Genomic DNA, 21,204 nt, shown 5'->3' on the forward strand with positions numbered 1-21,204 from the left:
CGAACACTGGCGGTACGTTCTTTCCCAAGAGGCAAAGTCGGCATTGGGGAACAGGCGGCCCCAGGTCATGCGCTGGATTTGAGCGGAGTCTTCCATCATCTCCCGGATGAGCTCTTTCTTCTCTTGCTCGGCCTTTTCCGAGAGCTCTTGGGTAAGACTCTTCTCTTGGCTCACCAGGCGTTCTTTTACGTTGGCCAAGGATTTCTCCATGGCTTCGTAAGAGTACATTTTTTGGCGAAGAGGTTTCAGCTCGGCCTTAAGATTTGTGATGGTCGCCTCCAGCTCGTCATTCTTCTTCTGGGCCGCCTCTAACTGAGCCCGAACAGCGGCGGTAGCCTGCGCCTGATAATAAAGAATATCAATGGTCAGTACTTCATTTTGGGCAATTTGAAACATTGCCTTATCACAGTTAGAGGCGGCCATAGCTTTTGCAGCCTTTACCTCTTTGTTTTTCCGATCAAGCGGCTTGCGAAGGCTGTTAACTCGGAGCAGGGCCTAAGTATAAAAAAAACAGGCGTCAGTTTCCAAACAAAAAAGATAACAGGCGTCCTGGAACTCAAATACTCAAAAAGTATACCTCAGCAAGGACCCCTGCAATCCCATCAAGGTCAAGGGTGCCGGCACCCCTGACCGCCTCCCTTTCAGATGGAGGAACTACTTTGATCATGGACTTGGCTACCTCAACCAAGTCAAGCCCCTGAGGGCCGGCTGCATCAAGCGTAACAAAGCAAGTTAGACCTAGTCAAGAAGGAAGCAAGTGTAAAAGTTTTTACAAGTAATTGTCCATACTTCTAGGCGGCCCCGCCGGGGTTTTAGAAGAAGTGGCCGCCTGCTTCTCAGCCGCCACTGTTTTCCTGGAAGACCCAGGAGAGCTTGCAACAGTCGTCCTCCGGGCCTTGGGGTCCGGCTGTTGCGAGGAAGAAGCTCTTGGAGTGCCCGACTGAAAAAATAAAGAGTCAGTATATGCATAAGACAACTTCTAAAAGAGGAAGAGTTTCGAAGCCTACCAAGGGTGCCCCCTTGTTGGGGGAGTCGTTACAAGACTGTTGCATGAGAGAGGCCCGCAACATGGCCGCCGCAGTCTTGGATGATGTTATTTTACTCATGGCGTCAGCTGCAAAAAATAAACAGCAAAGTTAGTAAAGATCCCAAGTAAACAAAGCGTGAAAAAACAGAGTATTTGACAGGCCGGCTACCTCTAGAGCACCGACTGCTGAGGCCACAGGCGGCCAAAAAGTACTCGTCATAGAGCCACTTGAAGCTCGGGACGCAGTTTAGGGGTACTTGCTCTCGTACCCCTGAAGTAGAGTTCACCCTAGTCTCTACTTTGAAGAGTCCTTTGTCTAGGATCTCTTTTTTAGCCTTTGGGGGAACAGGCGGCATGCTGCGGCCGCCTGCGAGAAGAGGCGGATCCCTATTCCACTTGTTAAAGCGTTTGTTCAGCTCCGTGTCTGAACCCTCGATGATAAGGAAGGTGTTCCGCCAATCCTTCCATTTGTTCGCCTTACCTCTCGTCATGAGGTAGCCCCTATGGCTTGTTAATTGATACCAGCCGGTACCTCCCGACTTAGGGGTCCGGCTGAGATAGTTCATGTGGGCGAAAGCCTCAAAGCTTGGCTCCACCCCGTACATTTCGCACCCGGCCACATAGCCGAGTACGTTTACCCAAGAGTTGGGGGCTAACTGCCATAACCCCAAATCATACCCATCTAAAATCCGCTGAACAGCCGGATGTAATGGGAAGCGCAGTCCAGCTTTGATGGCCGCCACATAGCAGCCAAAGCAGCCGTCATCATAGCTGGTACCAGCCGGCCAGACGACAGTGTCTTCTGGATCCGGCACGAATAGTAAAAATTCGGGGCCCATTCTGTGGTTAGCTATAAAGCTCTCCACTTTGTCTTGCATGGTTGCGATCCGGCCCCGGGGTACCGTGCAGTAGTAGGGGGTGTTTTCCTCTCTGTAAGAGGCGGACGGCTCCGCCCAATTGTCCCCCTTCTCAACTGCATGAGAAAGCCTCGCCTCTTGTAGGCGGCTGTTTCTTTCTTCTGAGCCTGGAGAAGCGTGGCCAGAAGAGCTGGACTCGGACTCGTCCTCTGACGAGTCCGAAGAGGACGACTCCTCCCCTCTCCCAGAGGGGCCCGCCTCCTCTCCCTTAGAAGGAGCAGGAGGAAACTTAGACATGTCAATGGTGAAATGGGAAGGGACCACCTTGACCCCTCCCTCAGAACTGCCGGCTGTCAAGCCGCTTTGCTTCACTTCTACATCTGGCGCCTGGTCAGATGTTTCACTAATGAGCACCCTTTGGGAGGAGCCGTCCGAGTTTGAGATCATAGCAGTCTTTTTCGTTCTGGCCATCACGTTCTGCATAGACACAGATACAGTCGGACTTTGTATAAAGGGCAAAGATGGGTCCAGAAAAGGGCAGGCGGCACTCCTAGTCCTAGATTCAGCCGTCCCCGGTGACCGGCTGATCACTAACTTAGGTCGTGTCGTGTGCTTCCGTGGTGCCATTTCAAAAAATAAAAAGAAAATTAAGAGTAAGAGAACTGAGTTACCTGAACGAGTGACGGTTGATGAAGTTCTGGAAATCCGGTGCAGTCGGCTTGTCAGAACAGGCGGTAGGCAGAAAAGGTCCGAAATGTCAGAGCAAGTTCAGGGGTCCGAATGTTCTCGCAAAGTTCTCAAAAGTGAAAATGACCGAAGTCAGCACTTCCTTATATAGGCAAAGTGAGAAGGCGAAGGGTCGCTTCCAAATTCAAAATTTGGGCGGGAAAATCTCTCGGCCATTTGCAAGGTGACACCTGTAGCAGGCCGTCGCCTGTCACCGTGCGACACCTGTCACAGGTGACACGTGACCAGTCACGTGCCGCCTGTGAGGGGAAAATGATTAGGGGATTTTTATCCACCAATCACCGTCTGACAAGTGGACCAACCAGGTTCCGCCACGTGTCCTTCACGTAGGCCAATAGGAGCCTGGCACGTGTCAGTCACAGATACGTCCTCTACGGACCAATTGAGACACGCCACGTGTCCACCCATGCCAAATGGGAAAACCGGCCAACAAGGCCCAATCCTGTTTAGAGGCCCGGTCAGCCCTAGGTTTACCCAAAACCTAGAGAGTGGCACGCTTCTCAAGACTATAAATACTTAATTAATCCTCATTAAAGGATCAAGCAATTAATCTCACCTGAAGAACGGAACAGAACAGAAACGTTACGGAAGACACTAATAACCGGCTAATCTCGCTAACAAAGCAGATTACCAACATTAAACACTCTCACCTAGAGAGACCTTATTACTTTAATTTTCGTATTAATTACTCCTTAATCAGGTACTAACTTGACCGTTGGAGGCGGAGCTCTCAGGAGTCTCCGTTATTTTGCAGGTACAGGCGTCCGGTTCCAGTCTCGGAATTGTAACTCTCCCGCAGGACATCAGAAAACCCCGAAACAGATCTCAAATGTTGCGGCTCGCTTCTTCAATGCAGCCGCTTCTGAAGGTGTATCCGGTAGAGTGTCGTCTTCTAGATAAGCCTTGATAGCATCCATCTAAGTCAAGCTTCGATCAAGAACTCCAATGAGGTCATGTTCAATGCTTCTTTTTTCCATGACTTCCCAAAAGACTGACCTAGGCGTATCACAAGAGGCGAATGATGCTAACTTAGATAGTGCATCCGCCTGATTATTTTTTGACCTGGGCACCTGACTTAGATGAAATTCGTCAAGTGTCCCGACCTCATCTTTGACCGCCTGCAGATATTTGATCATAGCCGGATGGGTGGCCTCGTAGTCACCATGTTATTGGCTAACGATCAATTGCGAATCAGAGCAGGCACAACTTTTCTTGCCCCTGCCGCCTTATACATGCGGATACAGGCTAGCAAATTCGTACTTGTCCCCTTCCGGAGACTTGCAAATTACGCCTGCATCACAGCCGTTCATAGTAGAGCTCCTGTCTACATATACCTTCCAGACCTGATCAACATTGTCCGACTGAGTTGGACTTGTCATTTCTACAATGAAGTCGGCGAACGCCTAACCCTTCACTGCCTTTCTAGGTTCGAAGATTATTTTTAGACTTTGCGTTTCAATAGCCCATTTGAGCATTCTACCGGGCCGCTTGAAGGGGTTGGTCTGTGTAGACCACCACCGGATGTGCCAAGAAGTATGGTTTCAACTTGTTGATTGCCATGAAAAGAGCAAGGCCAAATTTTTCAACCAAGGGGTACTGCAGCTTAGCATTCCGAAGAACATGGCTAATGAAATGGAGCGGGAGCTGAATGTCGTCTCTATCAGCTAAGAGAACGGCACTGAGGGCATGATCTAAGACGACCAAATACATATAGAGGACCTTTCCTGCTAGAGGGCTTACCAGCCGTGGCAATGAGTGGAGGTGCTCTTTCAATTTCTGGAATGCCGTCTCAGCATTTTTCCCCCATTCAAATCTAGTCTTCTTTTTGATTGCTTAGAAGAAGTAGAGGCACTTGTCACCTGACCGGCTGAGGAATCTCCCCAATGCCGCCAGATAACTGGTAAGTTTTTGAACTTCCTTGACAGTGCGGGGTGACTTCATGTCAATTACCGCTTGTACCTTTTCTGGGTTGGCCTCTATCCCCCTTTAATCAATCAAAAATCCGAGAAACTTCCCAGACTCAACACCAAAGACACACTTCTTGGGATTAAGCATGACCTTGTGTCTCCTAAGGGTGGTGAATGTTTCTTTGAGGTTAGCAAGGTGATCCGTCTATAGCTTAGATTTGACTATCATGTCATCAATATACGCCTCTACATTCCTCTCAATTTCATTAATGAAGACTGTATTAATCATTCGTTGGAAGGTAGCAGGCGCATTCAGCCCAAACGGCATCACCGTATAACAGAATAACCCTTGATCAGTGATGAATGACGTCTTTTCTTGATCTTTTTTCCACAAGGGTATCTGATGGAAGCCTGAATAGGCGTCCATGAAGCTCATCAAGGCATGACCGGCTGTAGAGTCGACCAGACTGTCAATCTTTGGAAGTGGATAGCTATCCTTCGGACATGCCTTGTTCAGATCTGTGTAATCAACACACATCCACCAGGTACCATTCGGCTTTTTAACAAGGACCACATTTGCTACCCAATTCGGGTATTAGCATTGCCGAATGAACCTAGCATCCATCAGCTTCTTGACCTCGGCGGTTGCCGCCTGAGATCTTTCCTCGCCATTATTCCTTTTCTTTTGCTTTGGATCTACGGCGAGTTTGTGGACAACAAGATCTGGGCTGACGCCTGGCATCTCTTCCACTTCAAAGGCAAAAATGTCTTTGAGTTCTTTAAGCAGTTGGTGCAAATCTGCGCCCAGCTTGGCAAAAGCAACCGTCCCCACCAGTACGGTTCGTTCCGGACGGCTGTCATCTAGAACAATGTTAATATTTTCACCAGCCGGCAGGGGACGGAGATCATCTGACCGTTCCCCGATCAGTGATTGCTATTGCTTCTCATTTTTTACGGCCACCAGGTGGTTCGCCTTTCTTTTTTTGCCGGCTGCTTTAGGAGCAGGCGCGGCTTCCTTGAAGTCATCAAGGTCAATAGGCTCCTCGCCTTGGTCGGCTGCGGCCACAGTAATCTTGACGGTCTGAGAAATAGCACTCCGTTGCCGTCTTTTGATCCCCATTCAGGGAACCCACCAACCCATCATCCCTCTCAAATTTGATCAGCATGAGGGATGGGACGATGACTGCCTTGGACTCATTGAGGGTTGGACGGCCCAAAATCAGATTATAGACGGTCAATTCCTCGACCACCAAGAATTTGACGACCATGTTTCGTCCCTCCCCTTTTTCTCCTAGTCGGATGGGTAGGTCAATCCTCCCCACCGGATGCCCTATCCCTCCCACAAAGCCAACTAAGGGATGAGAGACTTTGTGCATGCTGCTAGGCTTGTACTTGAGCTTCGCCAAGCATCGATAGCTGATAAGGTCAGACGAGCTCCCGATATCGATAAGGATCCGACCCACTCGTTGGTTGGCAACCTTGCATTCGATGACTACGGGGTCATCATGAGGCTGCCTGACCTTACCCCGGTGTTTCTCAGAGATGATGACCTTAGGGAAGGTGTCTTTCAATGCCTGGCCCTTATCCATCGAGTTGACCTCTAGCTTTCTAATGTTGTCCTTGGTGCCCCGGATGGTAGGACCCCCACCCGTGAAACCGCCTACTATAGTAAAGATTTGCTCTTCATCAGTGTCAAAGCTTATAGCAAGGTTGTCAGGCTTCTTGGACGGCTGTCCACTGTTTACTTTGGGGTTACCCTTGGACTTTAGTATATAGGACTTCAAAGCCCCCTCACCACCCAGACGGTCCAGTAACCGCCTGAGGCTATAGCAGCCATTGGTGTCATGACCTATATCCTCATGGAAATGACAATACTTGCTCTTGTCCCGGCTTTTAATGGGACTTTTCATTGCAGCTGGTTTTTTAATTGTTAACCGATCTTTAATCTCCATGAGGATGGAGGAGCAGTCCTTGTTGAACTCGTACTTGAGGACGTACGACTTCAACTCTCTCTTTTTCTTCTGGGACGGGTGACTAGAATGGTCCACCACCCAGACTTCTTTTCTTTTCTTGCTCTCTTTTTTTTAGCCGGCTGAGCAGACCGGTTCTCTTTTTTGTCGGACTTTTTAGGGTCCGACGGCTACTTGATGGCACAGAGCTCCGTCGCTTGTATATAGGCTTCGGCTTCCACTAATGCTTCTGGGAGGGTAGCAACCCTCTTTTTGACCAGGTCGAACTTAAAGGTCGACCCATTGTTCAGACCCTTGAAGAAGTCTGTGTAGGCAACTTCTTTAGACAGCCCTTGAATCTGAATTCTCATCAAATTGAACTACCTAACGTAGGACCTCAGCCCTTCTCTATCTCCCTGCTGAATAGCTCCCAAGTCAAGACTTGTCTTTTAGGCGAGGATGTTCATAGAGAAGTTGGACGCGAACAGGTATGCCATCGTCTTGAAGTTATTGATGCAACAGGCTGGCAGATTGCCAAACCATCGTTGGGCTATACCCTTCAAAGTCGTTGGGAAGCATCAGCACCAGGCGGCGTCATCCAACCCTTGTAAGTACATGAGGTTAGTATAAGACATTAGGTGGTCTTATGGGTTAGTGGTACCGTCATAGGTACCAACCAACACGTTCTTAAACTTAGTTGGCTGAGTCGCCTCGGTTATCTCCCTGGAGAACGCCGACGGCTGTTCCCCAAGGTTTAGCAGCCGGACATGTTGTGCCGCCTGACCCCCAAAGAGGGTCGGATGGATGTATGGTGATCCATATGGCATGGGGCTGTTGGAGCACATACGGAGCCGGCTGGATAATCTAAAGGCCAGTACGTGCGGACAAGCCGCGTGACTAAATCTCTCGGTTTATTTCCGAATACTTCATTGAAGTATTCTGGAAACTATCTGGGTAAGTTGATGTTGAGGCCGACTTAGAAAATTGCTGACTTCTCTTTTGTTGGATTAACATCCAGGCATTTGAGTAAGTCCTTTTTGATCCATCCGGCTGAACTTACTGGATGGCCTTCCTTTTTCCTAATTCAGGGAAACGGAGCTTTGAAAGGTCGATCATGGGCCCATCCGCCCCCTTTGGTTTAGGGTGAGGAGTAGGCACATGATCCTTAACATGCTTCTTCCCTAAGGGAGAAGGTTTCTTGGCCGACTTACCCTTGTTGGTGCCAGTTGACTTGTTTATCAAGTCCTTGATCTCTCCTTTGAAACTCGTCATGAATTTCATGAGTTCGTCTCTAGTAACAGGAGCAGCACCCTCCGCCGCCTGGGGTAGCCCAGCCGGCTTGACGATTGGGTTGCTAGGACCAGCTTTGTCTTCGCCCTGTTCCCTGGTTTCCTTGGAACGGGTGCGTCTTGTTCTAAATGACCCGTCTGGGGCCACATAGGTGTCGACCTCAAGGTCGTCACCACTATCTTGGTCCGTGTGGACCTCAGCTTCAGTCGTAGGCCGTTTGCCTTCAGTAGGCGGTACAAACTCTCATGCCATCTCAGAAGTACTCTCCCCACAGACGGCGCAATATGTTTCGGGGTTTTTGGAGTCCCTCGGGAGAGTTAAAATTCCAAGAATGCGCGTCAATCGTCTGTATCTGCAAAACCACGGAAACTCCGGTTGGGTGGGGTTCCGCCTCCGACGACCAAGTTAGAACGTGTCCAGATGTATAAAAGTGCGGAATGTAAAGGTTTTTCTCTCGGATTTCGAGAGAATTCTGCAATTAATATTGCTCGGGTTTTGTGTGTATATTTATGAATATGTAATAAATAAGGATTTTCCTCTATTTATAGTGAGATGGGAACAATTCCCTTTTCATAGGTTAGAGTGCCACGTGTCACTAGAGGATTGGTTCTCTCAAAACCCCTCTGATGCTGACACGTGTCAGCACACGATTGGTCCACGTGGACAGGGGTATTTTTACCCTGAACAACCATCATAAAGAAATTTATCCTAGTTATGACATTAATGATTCTTATTTGGTTAAAAAATTAAACCATGGTTAGATTTATTTATTTATTTTTTAAATAAAGAAAAACCAAATAAAAAAATTTAAACCACCCAGCCACCTTCATCATCACCCTTTCCTAGTCGCCGCCACCACCTACGCCTCCACCTCACCTTCACCCAGTCGTCGCCACCGGCCCCTCACACCAACCCGACACCCCCACCAAACCCACGACCCTCCCTCTCTCTCTCTCTTTCTCTCATTCAACTCACGACCCACACTAGGGTCACTCGCCGTACCTCCCTCTTTCTCCTTTGACGAGCCACCCAAACTTAGAAATCGAAACCACCATCTGACCCCCGAAACCGAATCCCTCCTAATACGAAATCGAAGTCACCACCTACAATCGAAATCGGGCCGGAATTCGAAATGGTGTGGGGTGGTGGGTTTTGGTGTTACACAAGTTTGGAGTTACCATTTCAATATTACACAAGTTGGGGGTTACCATTTTAGTGTTACACAAGTTGGGGGTTACCATTGAGAATTTCCCTTAAATAAATTAAATATATATATATATATATATTTTAGTAACTTCTCTCTATTTTTTTTTAAGAATATTCCCTCTACTTTTTAATAATATTCTTTTTTTTTTAATGGAATAGGGAGGGGTGATTTCATTAAATAATAATAGTCATTCGACACTTACAGATATCCCTTAAGAGATCTAAATTCTCAATACAAGAATTAAACACCCCTAACCTAATGGCATCGCTTCTAAACTTGAATGTCTTTTCATCGTTCTTGACGGAGCTCTATTGATGTATAGTCGCAAAAGTGATAAAACTTGATTGGTCATCAAGATCTGCAAATTTGCAAGACGAATCTTCTAAAACTGCACCCCTATACCAATTTGTAAGACGAATCTTCCAAATTTGTATCTCTGCACACACTAAAAACAAACAAACAAACAATATTAAACCCTACATGGAGGGATTGACTATAATCACCATACTGTTGGTGATCTTTATTAGCTAAAAACATTAAATTAAAGAAGAATTTGGGGCTTACCATCGATAAAAATCGATGGCAGCCCCTAAATTTTCCTATGGTGGCTAGGTTAGAAAAGAGAGAACTGAGAGAATTTTATGTTTTTTTTTTCTTGACCACATATACTTTTTAATAATATTCTAATAACTAATGGTTTTCACAAAACTTCTTACTTTCGTCTCTCTCATCAAACTTATATCCAACTTTCTATTATTTTAATAAATTCAACTAATCTTCCTAATTCTCCGTAAAAGTCAAAAGATTTTATTTATTTAAACACGGAGGGAGTATAAAATATAATCTGAAAATTACTTGCATAAAATACCATTAAAATCCTTTTGACTTTAAATTTCCTTTGTAATTCAAATAATTGCCCCAAAGTTTATATATAAAAATAAAATGTTTCCAAAACCATATAAAAAAATAATTGATGGGCTTTTATTTAAATAAACCTTTAAAATATTAAAAAGTAAAATGAATAATTCATTTCAAATCAATAAAATAAGTTTATAAAATAATAATTTAATGTATAAATCGTATAAAAATATGGGGTATTATAATTTATTCGTTAGAGTAACGATTTATTTCTATTGAACTGAAATTAATTTTATTGAATATTATTTTTATAAGGTGATAAAAAATAGCGTCTAAGACTTAACTTACTGCCTCCATTTCAATTTATTTGTAACATTTATCATAAATGAACACCACAAATAACTTGCAACAAAGGTTGTTTTTACTTATAATTTATATCACTCACAAACAAATTTTATCTAGATTTTACTAATTGTCACATCGTTACAAATAAGTTGAAACGGAGAGTTAAAAAAAAAAAAAAAGTTAAAAAATTTCTTATCGATTAAACGACAAGACTAAACATATGTTGGCCACAATGTAAAAAGGCCACAGTCTACACCAACACAAAGAGAACACAAACACTGTCACACACACCTTATTTAATTTCTACAATAAAAAAAATGTAACAAAAACACTTAAACACACAATTTAAAACCAAACTTCCGAACCTAAGCACTATATATGGAAATACACCCACATCAAATTAAAGATAACAAACTCAAATATAATAGGAGCAAAAATAGAGAGAAATATAAAGGAAAAAAAAAACTCTTTCTCTCTCTAGTTGTTGAGAGAGAAAGAAATGGGATTGTGGGCAAAATGCATAATCTCTCTTCTCTTGATTGGTGGAATAATGATAGCAGAAGCAGGAGGAGGAGCAACAAGTAGCAGAAGAAGAAATAGTAGGAAACACAATACTAGTAAAAGAAATACTATTATTAGTAACAATAATAATAATAGCAACAATATTAATAGAAATAGATGTGATTATTTCAAAGGAAGATGGGTTGCTGATTTCTCTTTTCCTCTTTACAATTTCTCTGCTTGCCCTTTTATTCAGAAGGAATTCAATTGTCTCAAAAATGGTAGAAGAGATCAACTTTATCTTCATTATGGTTGGAAGCCTCTTTCTTGCAATTTAGCCAGGTAATTTTTCTTTCGTCTTTTGGTTTTATTGATGCAATTTCTTGTTAATACTTGCTTTTTTATAGTAAAAAATGGTTTCTGCGAAAAAAAAAAATCAGGTGAAAAGAACACGCGGGTAGCAGTAGTTTTAAGGAATGGTGATAAGATTTGGATATTATTCCAAATTAAATGTGAATGTTGTTGGAAAGCCAAAGTTAGGTTGAACTTTGTTTCATTGTTGAAAGGTTCATTTTGCTAGTTTTTGAAATTCTTTCTTGATCTAGCTAATGAACAAGAAAGTAGATTAAAAGAATTACTTTAATTTATTGGAATATAAAGTTGGTGGGTGTAAGTGTAATTATCAAACTTTATTAATCATGTGAACTTATGTCAATAATTTCATACCAAGATAAATCATTTTCTTTCAATTGGGTTACTAAAATGGGAATACATTAACAATTAGTATTGATTTTTGGCTTTTCAAAAAAAATTAGTACAATGTACTCCGGAATAATAGAAAGTACAAAGTATTTTTAAGCGAGAAATAATGTATGGAGTAGAATAAAAAAATTAGTTAAATGGTATAATATAAACTCGAAAAGAAGATAATTGTGCAAAGTGACAAAGTAATTAACGTGCGCTGTTAAAAACACGTGTGCCAATAAGATTGGCATTGGAGATTGAAATTTTTTATTGGGATAATGAAGGCAAATCTATGTCGTGGTTTTTAGGATTCAACATCTTATGATGAAGGGAAAATTACGCATCAAAATTAAGGAATATTTGTTATTTTATTAATTTAATTTTAACAATTGATCACTTTTGGTAAATTAGAGTGCCGCGATTGGGTGAATATAGCACGGGCTTTTTGTCGGTTGCACCTATTAAAAAAGAAGTAAAACTTTACAGCTAAAATTATTTAATTTTTAATATTAGTACAAAGTGACGTAGAATTTATTAAATGATGAATTATGTGCTAAGTTGATAATATCATAATATTATTTAATAAAATTATTTAATTTTTAATATTAGTAAAAACTGACATAGAATTTATTAAATGATGAATTATGGGCTAAGATGATATAATATGGTTTAATGAAATGAAAAAAGTGATTTTAATTTGACGAGAATTAAATAAAATTGAAGTGGGCACACCAATAGACAGTTAATACAAGCATTGTTGTGTTGTGTTGGTACCCCAATTGAGAAAAAGACTGGCAAATGACGTTATATTCATTCAGCCATTATGGCTTACCATTTACAACAAGCAAGACCCAACTAGAATTGACCCCAATGAATGATTTTAACTATCAATATCGTTTTCTACAAGTCTTTTTTTTAGCCCCTGACTTTCGAACGAGTTCTAACCATAATGCGTTATAACTAGAGATGTTAATGGATTGTTGTGATTGGGTGCGGTTTGAATAATATTGAGGTGATGAGTATGTCAATTGTTTGAGTCAATTGTTTGAGTCAATTTAGATTCGAGTCCATCAATTTAATCCTGTTTTGAAAGTGAAGTTGTACTAGACAAATAAATCAAACCAATTACGAAATAGCTTTGTTTGGCTTATCTGAAGTCATAATTATTAGAAAATATTAATTGAGAATGAAGAATTAGGGACGTGTTTACACTGCCCTTAAAACAATTTTAATCCCTATTATGATTGTTATAAGTTACCGGTTAATATGCTACCAGGATTTCCTTAATTTTCAAGATCAATTAAAGCAATGTAATTGAAACTCCCTAAAAACACTTTAAGAACAGATAAGGAAGAACAAGTTAAAAGTACGTTATAATTTGGAGCAATTAAATATATATAATGACCTTTTTAATCCAAGAGTCACTTTTTTCCAAAATATAATTAATTAAGATAATCTAACTTTTAATGAAAAGTCACAATTGTCATAATCAATTAACCGTAGGAAAGTAACCGCTTACACTCGCCCGATCGAGCAAATAAATGGACAAAACTTTTAACTTGGCTCGCGCCCGATCGGGCAAAGCCCACCTGATCGGGCCATCAACACTTTAGAAAATATGTTTGCTCTCGCGCCCGACCCGGCTAAGTTAGACCTATCGGGCGAGCAAATATTAATTTTCTAAGTTATGTTCGCGCCCGACCTGGCAAAGCCCGCCTAACCGAGCCTGTGGTCATTAACCTTGACTCGCGTTAAAACTTGTTATGCTCCAAATATTTAACTTATATAGTAGCTCCAAGCTAAACTTTTTCTATCAATAACTATATACTAAAAGACACACCAACAATGACACGTGTCATTTTCTAGTGTGTCTCTTAGTCTTTTTTTTTTTTTTTTTAATAAAAAAAAAATCTATTTAGGAAACAAATTTTAAACAAAAATAAAGTATAACAAACCTATGCATAAATAAAAGATTTGATGTATCCTTAACAACTATATAAACTTAAGTAAAAGAAAAAAAATAAAAATCAAACTTCAACATGATTTTTGCCAAACACGGTGTCATGTACTTCACTAATTACATATATTTTTTTGAATATATTTATAAAATAATATAGTGTATTAGAAGTTTTAAGAAAGTAATTAGAATATTAATTATTTAAAATAAAAGATTTGATATGTAACCTTCTATAAAAAAATATTAACAACTACGGAGTATAAATTTAAGAAAAAAAAAATCAGATTCTTAACATGTGACATACTGAGTGTAATGTACTACGTTTATTACAACACCAATTTACTTTCTAAAGAAATTAAAATAGAAATCTATTTACGAGTTGAATACTTAGTATATATAGTTTTAAGAAATTCATTTGGTTAATAAGGAAAAAAAATGATACCAATTTGTTGGTGAAATATACAAAAATATATAGATGTTGTCAAATGCAGATATTAAATTCCTATTTGGCTAACAGGCTCTTTCATAATAAAATCATTACAATATTTTAGACAATTTTTTTTTTACTAATTAAATTTAGTTTTAATTTAAGAATAACTATTTAAAATTACTGTGTATGGCACGGGACCTAACCTAATTTAATCAATGTGGGAGTTTCTTCCCAACATTAAGTTAAAATGTTAAATAGAATAGAGTAAGCTCTTATAGACTAGCTCCAAACTAAACTTTTCTATTTAACCAATGTGGGAGTTTCTTCCCAACATCAAGATAAATAGAATGGAGTAAGCTAATATAACTAATGTGAAATAAGTATTAGCGCATAGCACCTATGCGCTTAGAAAGTGTATAGGATGACACTGATTTTCTAGTGGTACAATTCAAAGTACAAAACGTACGTACCACATTGATTAAATGTACCAATGTGATTTCAGTGGTACATTTTCGGAGTATTAAATGTACCACTAGCACAGTTAAGTGGAATATTCAAGTTTTCTAATGCCTGGTAAATTACGCTTCTGCTCTCACACTTCGTTTGTCAATAGGTACTATATGCTGATATGCACTCACCAATGTAGGACTTTCTTCCCAACAAGTTAAATAGAATTGAACAAGCTAACTTCTTCTATTCTATCAATGTGGGACTTCCATCCCAACATTAGCTATATAGACTAACCTATATAACCAACTTCTATTCTATTAATATGAGACTAATTTCCCATCATTTACAATACCTATTACGAAGACTACTCTAACAATAACCGTAACAATAATATTGACGTAAATACATAAAAAGAATATTTATGTAGTAATCTCTACATCGTATAAATTAAGCACACTAAGGAGCTCCCTAACATGTACTAATGATTGTATTTTTTTGTTGGTTTATTTTTTTTTTTATTTTTTTTTTTGGTTTACCCTTGAATGAAGTGTTCCTGACAATATTCTTTTACGGTAAAAATGAAATAGAAAAGAGGAGCAGCTAGGATTATGACAAATAGCAACAATTTATACGTGACCGATCAATACTGATCACACCTGTGTACTTGCTATTTTTAATTCCTACTCTGCAACCCACTCTTTATTACAGTAAACTTTTTTTTGTAAAAAGAATTTTAATCATTTTTTGAACATGCAACCAAAATTTGTCATTTTAACACTTTTTATTACGGAGTATAAAAATGAAATTTATAATTTTAGTTTAAAGTGTTTTTTTTAGTACTAAATGGGACACATGAAGTCATGAAGTACTAATATCACAATATACGTAGTATTTATTGTCTTATTGATTACAAAATTAAGTCAATTGTTTTAATCGTTCAAAGAGTATTGTAGACTGACATTAAGAACTTATTCACTTCACATAAATAAGCTATTGAATTTGAATTTTAATAAGAATGAGCGATAAGTTAGAGGTGATTATGTAGCGGTGGAATGTTTATGTCCATAGCCTAAACAAAATCACATTGGATCAGGCCAAGTCAGGTCAATAGGCCAAGCCCATCTTGATCATCTCTAAGATAAGTGTATGATATAATTTATTTATTATTTTTTTTTTATAAAAATAATTTAAGGATATAAATGGTCAAATGTATACATTATAAATCATCGAAGTTTTGTATCATCTTTATGCAATTATGGGTGGACTCTTAAAGTCATTAATCTTTCATTCAAAAATGACTGGTTTAGCTTATTTCTTGACTAGTTCGATCTTACCAATGTTTGTTTAACATATACTCTATATTACATGCGTACATATAACATATGTCAAGTAAGGTTTGACTCACTTGGTAAAACTTTTACCTTAAATTATGACGTTTGAATTTTGCTCAGTAAAAGTGTAAGGGTGAGGGTGTTTGGGGTGGAGTACCTTATTTTTTCCTCCCCATACCAAGTACTCTGTAAAGGTTGAGGTATGGGTAGAACTCTCATTATTGTTAAAATATAATGTGCGTATAGAGAGTATGGAGAGTGAGGTGGTATATCATCACAGTGTCACACAACACGTAGAACAACTATCTTATACTTTTATGACTCTTATCGGATTAACATTTTGCACGGATCAATTCAGCCCGAGTTATTGGATTACACTTTAAGGGTAAAGAGTTGATTAAAAAGATTCGCATAGGCGTTAGTAGAACATTTAGGAGCATAAAAGATGAAGACATTTAGTAGAACATATGATATGCACCGACAGATAAAAACTTTACAAGGTTAGAAAATTACATGAATCACACGTTGTTGATGTTAACTGGCACATTGGGCAATGGACCATATCATATGATATTATAGAGTGGATAGGACAGAGATTCTGTAATGCTTTTATGTAATTTAGTCCACCGACGCCCAACATAGATGTGAGCTACATTTTCACGGACTACACGCTGGGAACCGTGTTACTATGTCTTATTTCGTGTCTCCCATTTCATTGGCCTCTTTTTTGTACTTTTATTATGTAACACTATAATCTACCAGTAATCTTTTATGTGTCATACATTAGATGCATACATAATTGTGTTAGGTCGATATAAAAACATAAGTTTTTGTTATCTTCGTCTTAATTAAGTAATAATGAGTTGATTTTATTAATTGATTAAAATTTAGTGTCATTGTATTGTCTTGATTTTTCAGATCTTGTTTAAACTTACTTTATCACGTGCAAGAAGAAGTGTGTATAAGATTTATGTATTACTCGTAGCACTGTCAAAAACCGAACCGAACCGGTGAAACCGAACTGTTTCAACCGATCCGAATGAGAACCGAACCGATTAAAAACCGATTTAATAAAACCGAAAACCGACACGAACCGCATGTTAGTAAAACCGAAATCGAACCGATCTGAGTAAACGTTAAACCGTTTAAGAACCGAACCAAATCTAAACCGAACTGAAAGGAAACCGAACAGAAAATAAACCGAACCGTTTCTAACCCGAAACCGTTTGAACTGACATAAAAACCGTTTACACCGAACCGTTTACAAACCGCAACCCGTTTGCACCGAATCGTTTATAAATCGAACCGTTTATGAACCGAACCACTTATAAATCGAACCGTTTACAAACCGCTTATAAATTAATTACATTTCTCGAATCCCGATAAAACGATATATACCTTCATAATATCAGCTTTTATATATTTTTTTAACACACACATTAACTTATTAAGTTATTTAAATTATAAAATATGAATCGGTTAGCGTGTATATGTCTAGCGTTGCGATTAATAAAAAATCGAATACCGTATAATAATATAATGACGTCATATATTAGAGAGTTAGAAGTACTACGGATTTGTTATAAGATTATATTTATATCAGTTTAGCTATGTCTGTAAGCAATACACTTGTAATCGTGTAAACTTATAAATGATAGAATTGACTGGTAGATTAGTACATAAATACAAATTACTTAATTAGATATGACTACATGAGTGATTGACTAATATGACTATATGAGCAATTGTCAATTTAGCATAGTTGCATAACAGATTAATTAACAGTGTACTAGACCATCCTACTCGGTAATATACTAATAGCATTTCAGTATTTGATCTATTAGACTCAAGTTAAAAGTTACTCTTTCTTATTAACTTGTTAGTCTAATTAAGTAATTAGTAATTACTAATTAATGACTTAAGCCTCAGGGGTAAACCAGTAAAGGATATACAAAAATATAATAATCTGATGATTCTCATCCCTTTATACTAATAAATATTTAACTATTAGAATATGAGATGGTTAGATGTTATGTATATGTATAATCGATTGAAAGAATCAATATTACCTTCTTATTCATTAATGTTTTCTTTCATTATACAAATCAAACTACTTTGTAATATCTTCATATATAACTTTATGCAAATATATAATGATAAACGAGTCTTTGATTAACAGTCTTGTTGACTAATTAAGAACCGAACCAGTAATAAACCGAATTAAAATAAAACTGAACCAAAAAAGAACCGAACCGTTTCTAACCCGAAACTGTTTGAACCGGGATAAAAACCGTTTACACCGAACCGTTAATAAACCGCAACCCGTCTGCACCGAACTGTTTACTACCCGGATCGTTTACAACCCGAACCATTTACAACCCGAACCGAATTTAAACCGGGATAAAAACCGTTTACACCGAACCGTTAACAAACCCGCAACCCGTCTGCACCGAACCGTTTACTACCCGAACCGTTTACAACCCGAACCGAATTTAAACCGTGGTTCGAATAAACCAAAACCGAATCGAACCGATAATTATTTAAACCAAACTGAAACCGACCCGTAAGACTTTTAAACCGATTTCAAACCGACCCGATTTCAAACCGGATCGATTTCAAACCGAACCGAAACCGAACTGTCAAACCGTTTTGACAGTACTAATTACTCGTATTATTAATTCTATGTATGTCAATATGGCGTTGCATCATTTGAGAAGGATGCCAATAGTCAAAAACTCAAAAGTAAGCATTCAATATGCCCACCCTAACCAAACTTGCCTTAGTCTAGCGGTTAAAGCTTATCCTCTAGCTATGATTTTTTTTTTTAGGTCATGGAATCGAGCTCTATTAGGGACACTTTGAGGAAGAGAGATTGTGTTAGGCGTCCTCCACCCTCAAGTGTTATAGTTTTAATTCGGCCAAGACCGCATTGGATTGTAAGAAACCTGTAAATCTTAATAAGATTATATGATGAAAGAAGCATATCAATTTATTATCTAGTTTTAGGATTTAAAGAGAAATGTTTGACTAATCAAATTTTTTAAGTAGTAGATGTTTGCATTAAACAAAGTAACAAAAAATCGAATTTCAAGCTAATCAAGTTTGTGTAAAAATATTTTATGTTGCAGATTCAATGCTCGAGATTTCTTAGAAAGATTAAGAGGGAAGAGCATAATGTTTGTGGGAGATTCACTAAGTCTAAATCAATGGCAATCTCTTGCTTGCCTATTAGTCTCGGGTGTACCTACAGCTAGATATAATCTCACGCGACAAGACATGATTTCTACATTCACTTTTACGGTAAGACACTTATGTCCAATTCAATGTGTTTGTAACACATTTACAACTAATGATTTTGTTATTGTTTTATGGCCATGGTAGTTTGATTTTAATATTAAAAAAAAAAAAAAAAAACAAAACAAAAAACACACTCTTGCCTTATAGGTGAAATCTCTTGCATTTCACACTAAGATGTTAATGTTTGTTTAGGTTATAGTCTATAATATCTAATATTGATACAGGATTATGGAGTTAGAGTGATGATAGACCGAAGTGTGTATTTGGTAGATGTTGTAAGGAGGAGATTTGGCAGAGTTCTAGACTTGGATTCCATTACTGGAGGAAGATTATGGAGAGGCATGGACATGCTCATCTTCAACACTTGGCATTGGTGGGGTCGTCGTGGACCCACACAACCGTTAGTCCCTCCACTCGATCCTAATTTGTTACGTTATTTTTTAAGTTCTAAAGATTTTTCCAAGGCAATATTCACTGCTTATCAGACAAATCAAGGTCACGGCATTTTTTAGTATGAACTTTCTTTCTTATATGTGGAAATGTTTGGGTTGTGTAGATGGGACTTTATCCGAATCGGAAACGTAACGCTTAAAGACATGAATCGCATGGTTGCCTTTGAAAGAGCACTTGGTACATGGGGTCATTGGTTAGATACCAACATCAACCCTTCAAAAACTAAAGTCTTCTTCCAAGGAATTTCTCCCTCTCATTACAAGTAAGCATTTATATTAACCCTCTCTAAATTATTAATTACTTTTTTTAGTTTATGCCCATTTAATTATAACCTAGCACTAGATTAACTAACAAATTTTTTTTATAATATGTTAATCAACTTTTAACCCGTAAAAGCAAACTTTTATTTTATAACAATAATTAGGTGAAGAAAACAATGATCTCTATGTATTTTCTTGTATGTGAAAAGTCTAGAACACGTATATAAGCTTAAATGATTGTCAGTGAATTGCGTATAGGCTGCACACAATTGAAATATACTACGTACTTTGTATACTCATGCCATAGTTTTGCTAATTAAGCATTGTTAATTTCTCATATTCCTTTGAAGAAACTAATGTAATAATATGAAACTGACCATGAATGTTGGAATATGAACTTCGTAAAAACCAGTGGGAGTGACTGGAATGAGCCAGGGGCTATAAACTGTTTAAGACAAACACAACCAGTGATAGGGTACAACTACCCCGGACCAATGCCTGAAGCCATGACAGTGGTGAAGCGAGCTTTAAGCAAGATCAAGACGCCGGTGACATTGCTTGATGTTACACAACTATCCTTGTTACGAAAAGATGCACACCCTTCTATTTATGGGCTCTTTTCAATGGATTGCAGTCATTGGTGTTTGCCTGGAGTTCCTGATGTTTGGAACCAAATTCTTTACAATTACATTCTTTGACAAAACCCCATTTATACCCAACACATTATTCTTGTTATTAGGTGAGGTGATTATCCATCATTTGATTCATACCACTATCATAGACTATATTTACACTCATATTATTACATTTGTATTTCGCATTTTTTGGTTTTGATATCCAGAATATATATACTTTGTAGACATTTTAGTAGTTAAAATCATTGTGATTGAGATATATTCTAGACAGTTCTATTGTCTGGATATCCAAGCAATAAATTGTAGCACATTCTTCTTTTATTTATTACACTATTTTTTATTGCACATGTGTTTGACTAATCAACTAGTATATAATATTGGGTAATACTTTGGGTCATTACATGGTATCAACAATTATACATTTAATTCATTATCCATCTTCTCTAAATTAATTATTAGTTCTATATGCATGCATTTTATACTTGCGTGTGTTAATATATATATTAAAATTTTACTATTTTAAAATCGATAGTGCAACAATGAACTCAGATTTTGTAAATTGACATAATAATTGTAAATAGAAAATCGTTAAAAATTGAAATAAATCATCATGCCAACTAATCAAACATGTAAAAGTAGAGGGAACAAATTTTTATACAAAGTATTATTAGTTACCATCATAAGATGAAAAAGTGAATAAAATAAATAAAAGAGTTTTTTTTTTTTTTTCCCCTTCTTAATTGTATTTCTACCATCCTCCTAGAATACCATGAGCATGGTATTGCAAGAGTAAAAACGACATCATTTAGCCTTCCTATGTTCTCCCACCTTAATAAAAAAAGGTTAAAGGTTTAAACACTTAGAATTTTATACCTTTCACGCCATGGACCATACATGGAGCTTTGAGTATAGTATGAATGTGAAGGGACACTCGAGGGAGGAATTGTGAGGGATTCAGA

At 38.4% G+C, this 21,204-nt stretch overlaps 1 protein-coding gene across 1 annotated transcript; it reads left to right on the plus strand.

Moving 5' to 3' along the window:
• The first annotated feature begins 10,504 nt into the window (after positions 1-10,504).
• LOC110737837 (protein trichome birefringence-like 41) lies at positions 10,505-20,566 on the plus strand. Its single transcript, XM_021918181.1, has 5 exons — positions 10,505-11,030; positions 18,729-18,900; positions 19,122-19,297; positions 19,454-19,612; positions 20,023-20,566. The coding sequence occupies exons 1-5, from the start codon at positions 10,687-10,689 to the stop codon at positions 20,306-20,308; spliced, it is 1,137 nt and encodes a 378-aa protein (XP_021773873.1). The 5' UTR covers positions 10,505-10,686; the 3' UTR covers positions 20,309-20,566.
• Positions 20,567-21,204: the final 638 nt, after the last annotated feature.

This window comes from Chenopodium quinoa, unplaced genomic scaffold (genome assembly GCF_001683475.1).
Source record: "Chenopodium quinoa cultivar QQ74 unplaced genomic scaffold, ASM168347v1, whole genome shotgun sequence".
Taxonomy (NCBI): Eukaryota; Viridiplantae; Streptophyta; class Magnoliopsida; order Caryophyllales; family Amaranthaceae; genus Chenopodium; species Chenopodium quinoa.

Excerpts from the sequence above, each read along its gene's own strand:
- LOC110737837 (XM_021918181.1), top strand. The coding sequence starts at position 10,687 with ATGGGATTGTGGGCAAAATGCATAATCTCTCTTCTCTTGATTGGTGGA. Across the intron at positions 18,901-19,121 it reads TTTCTACATTCACTTTTACG|GATTATGGAGTTAGAGTGAT; the intron begins GTAAGACACTTA and ends ATATTGATACAG. Across the intron at positions 19,298-19,453 it reads CGTCGTGGACCCACACAACC|ATGGGACTTTATCCGAATCG; the intron begins GTTAGTCCCTCC and ends TGGGTTGTGTAG.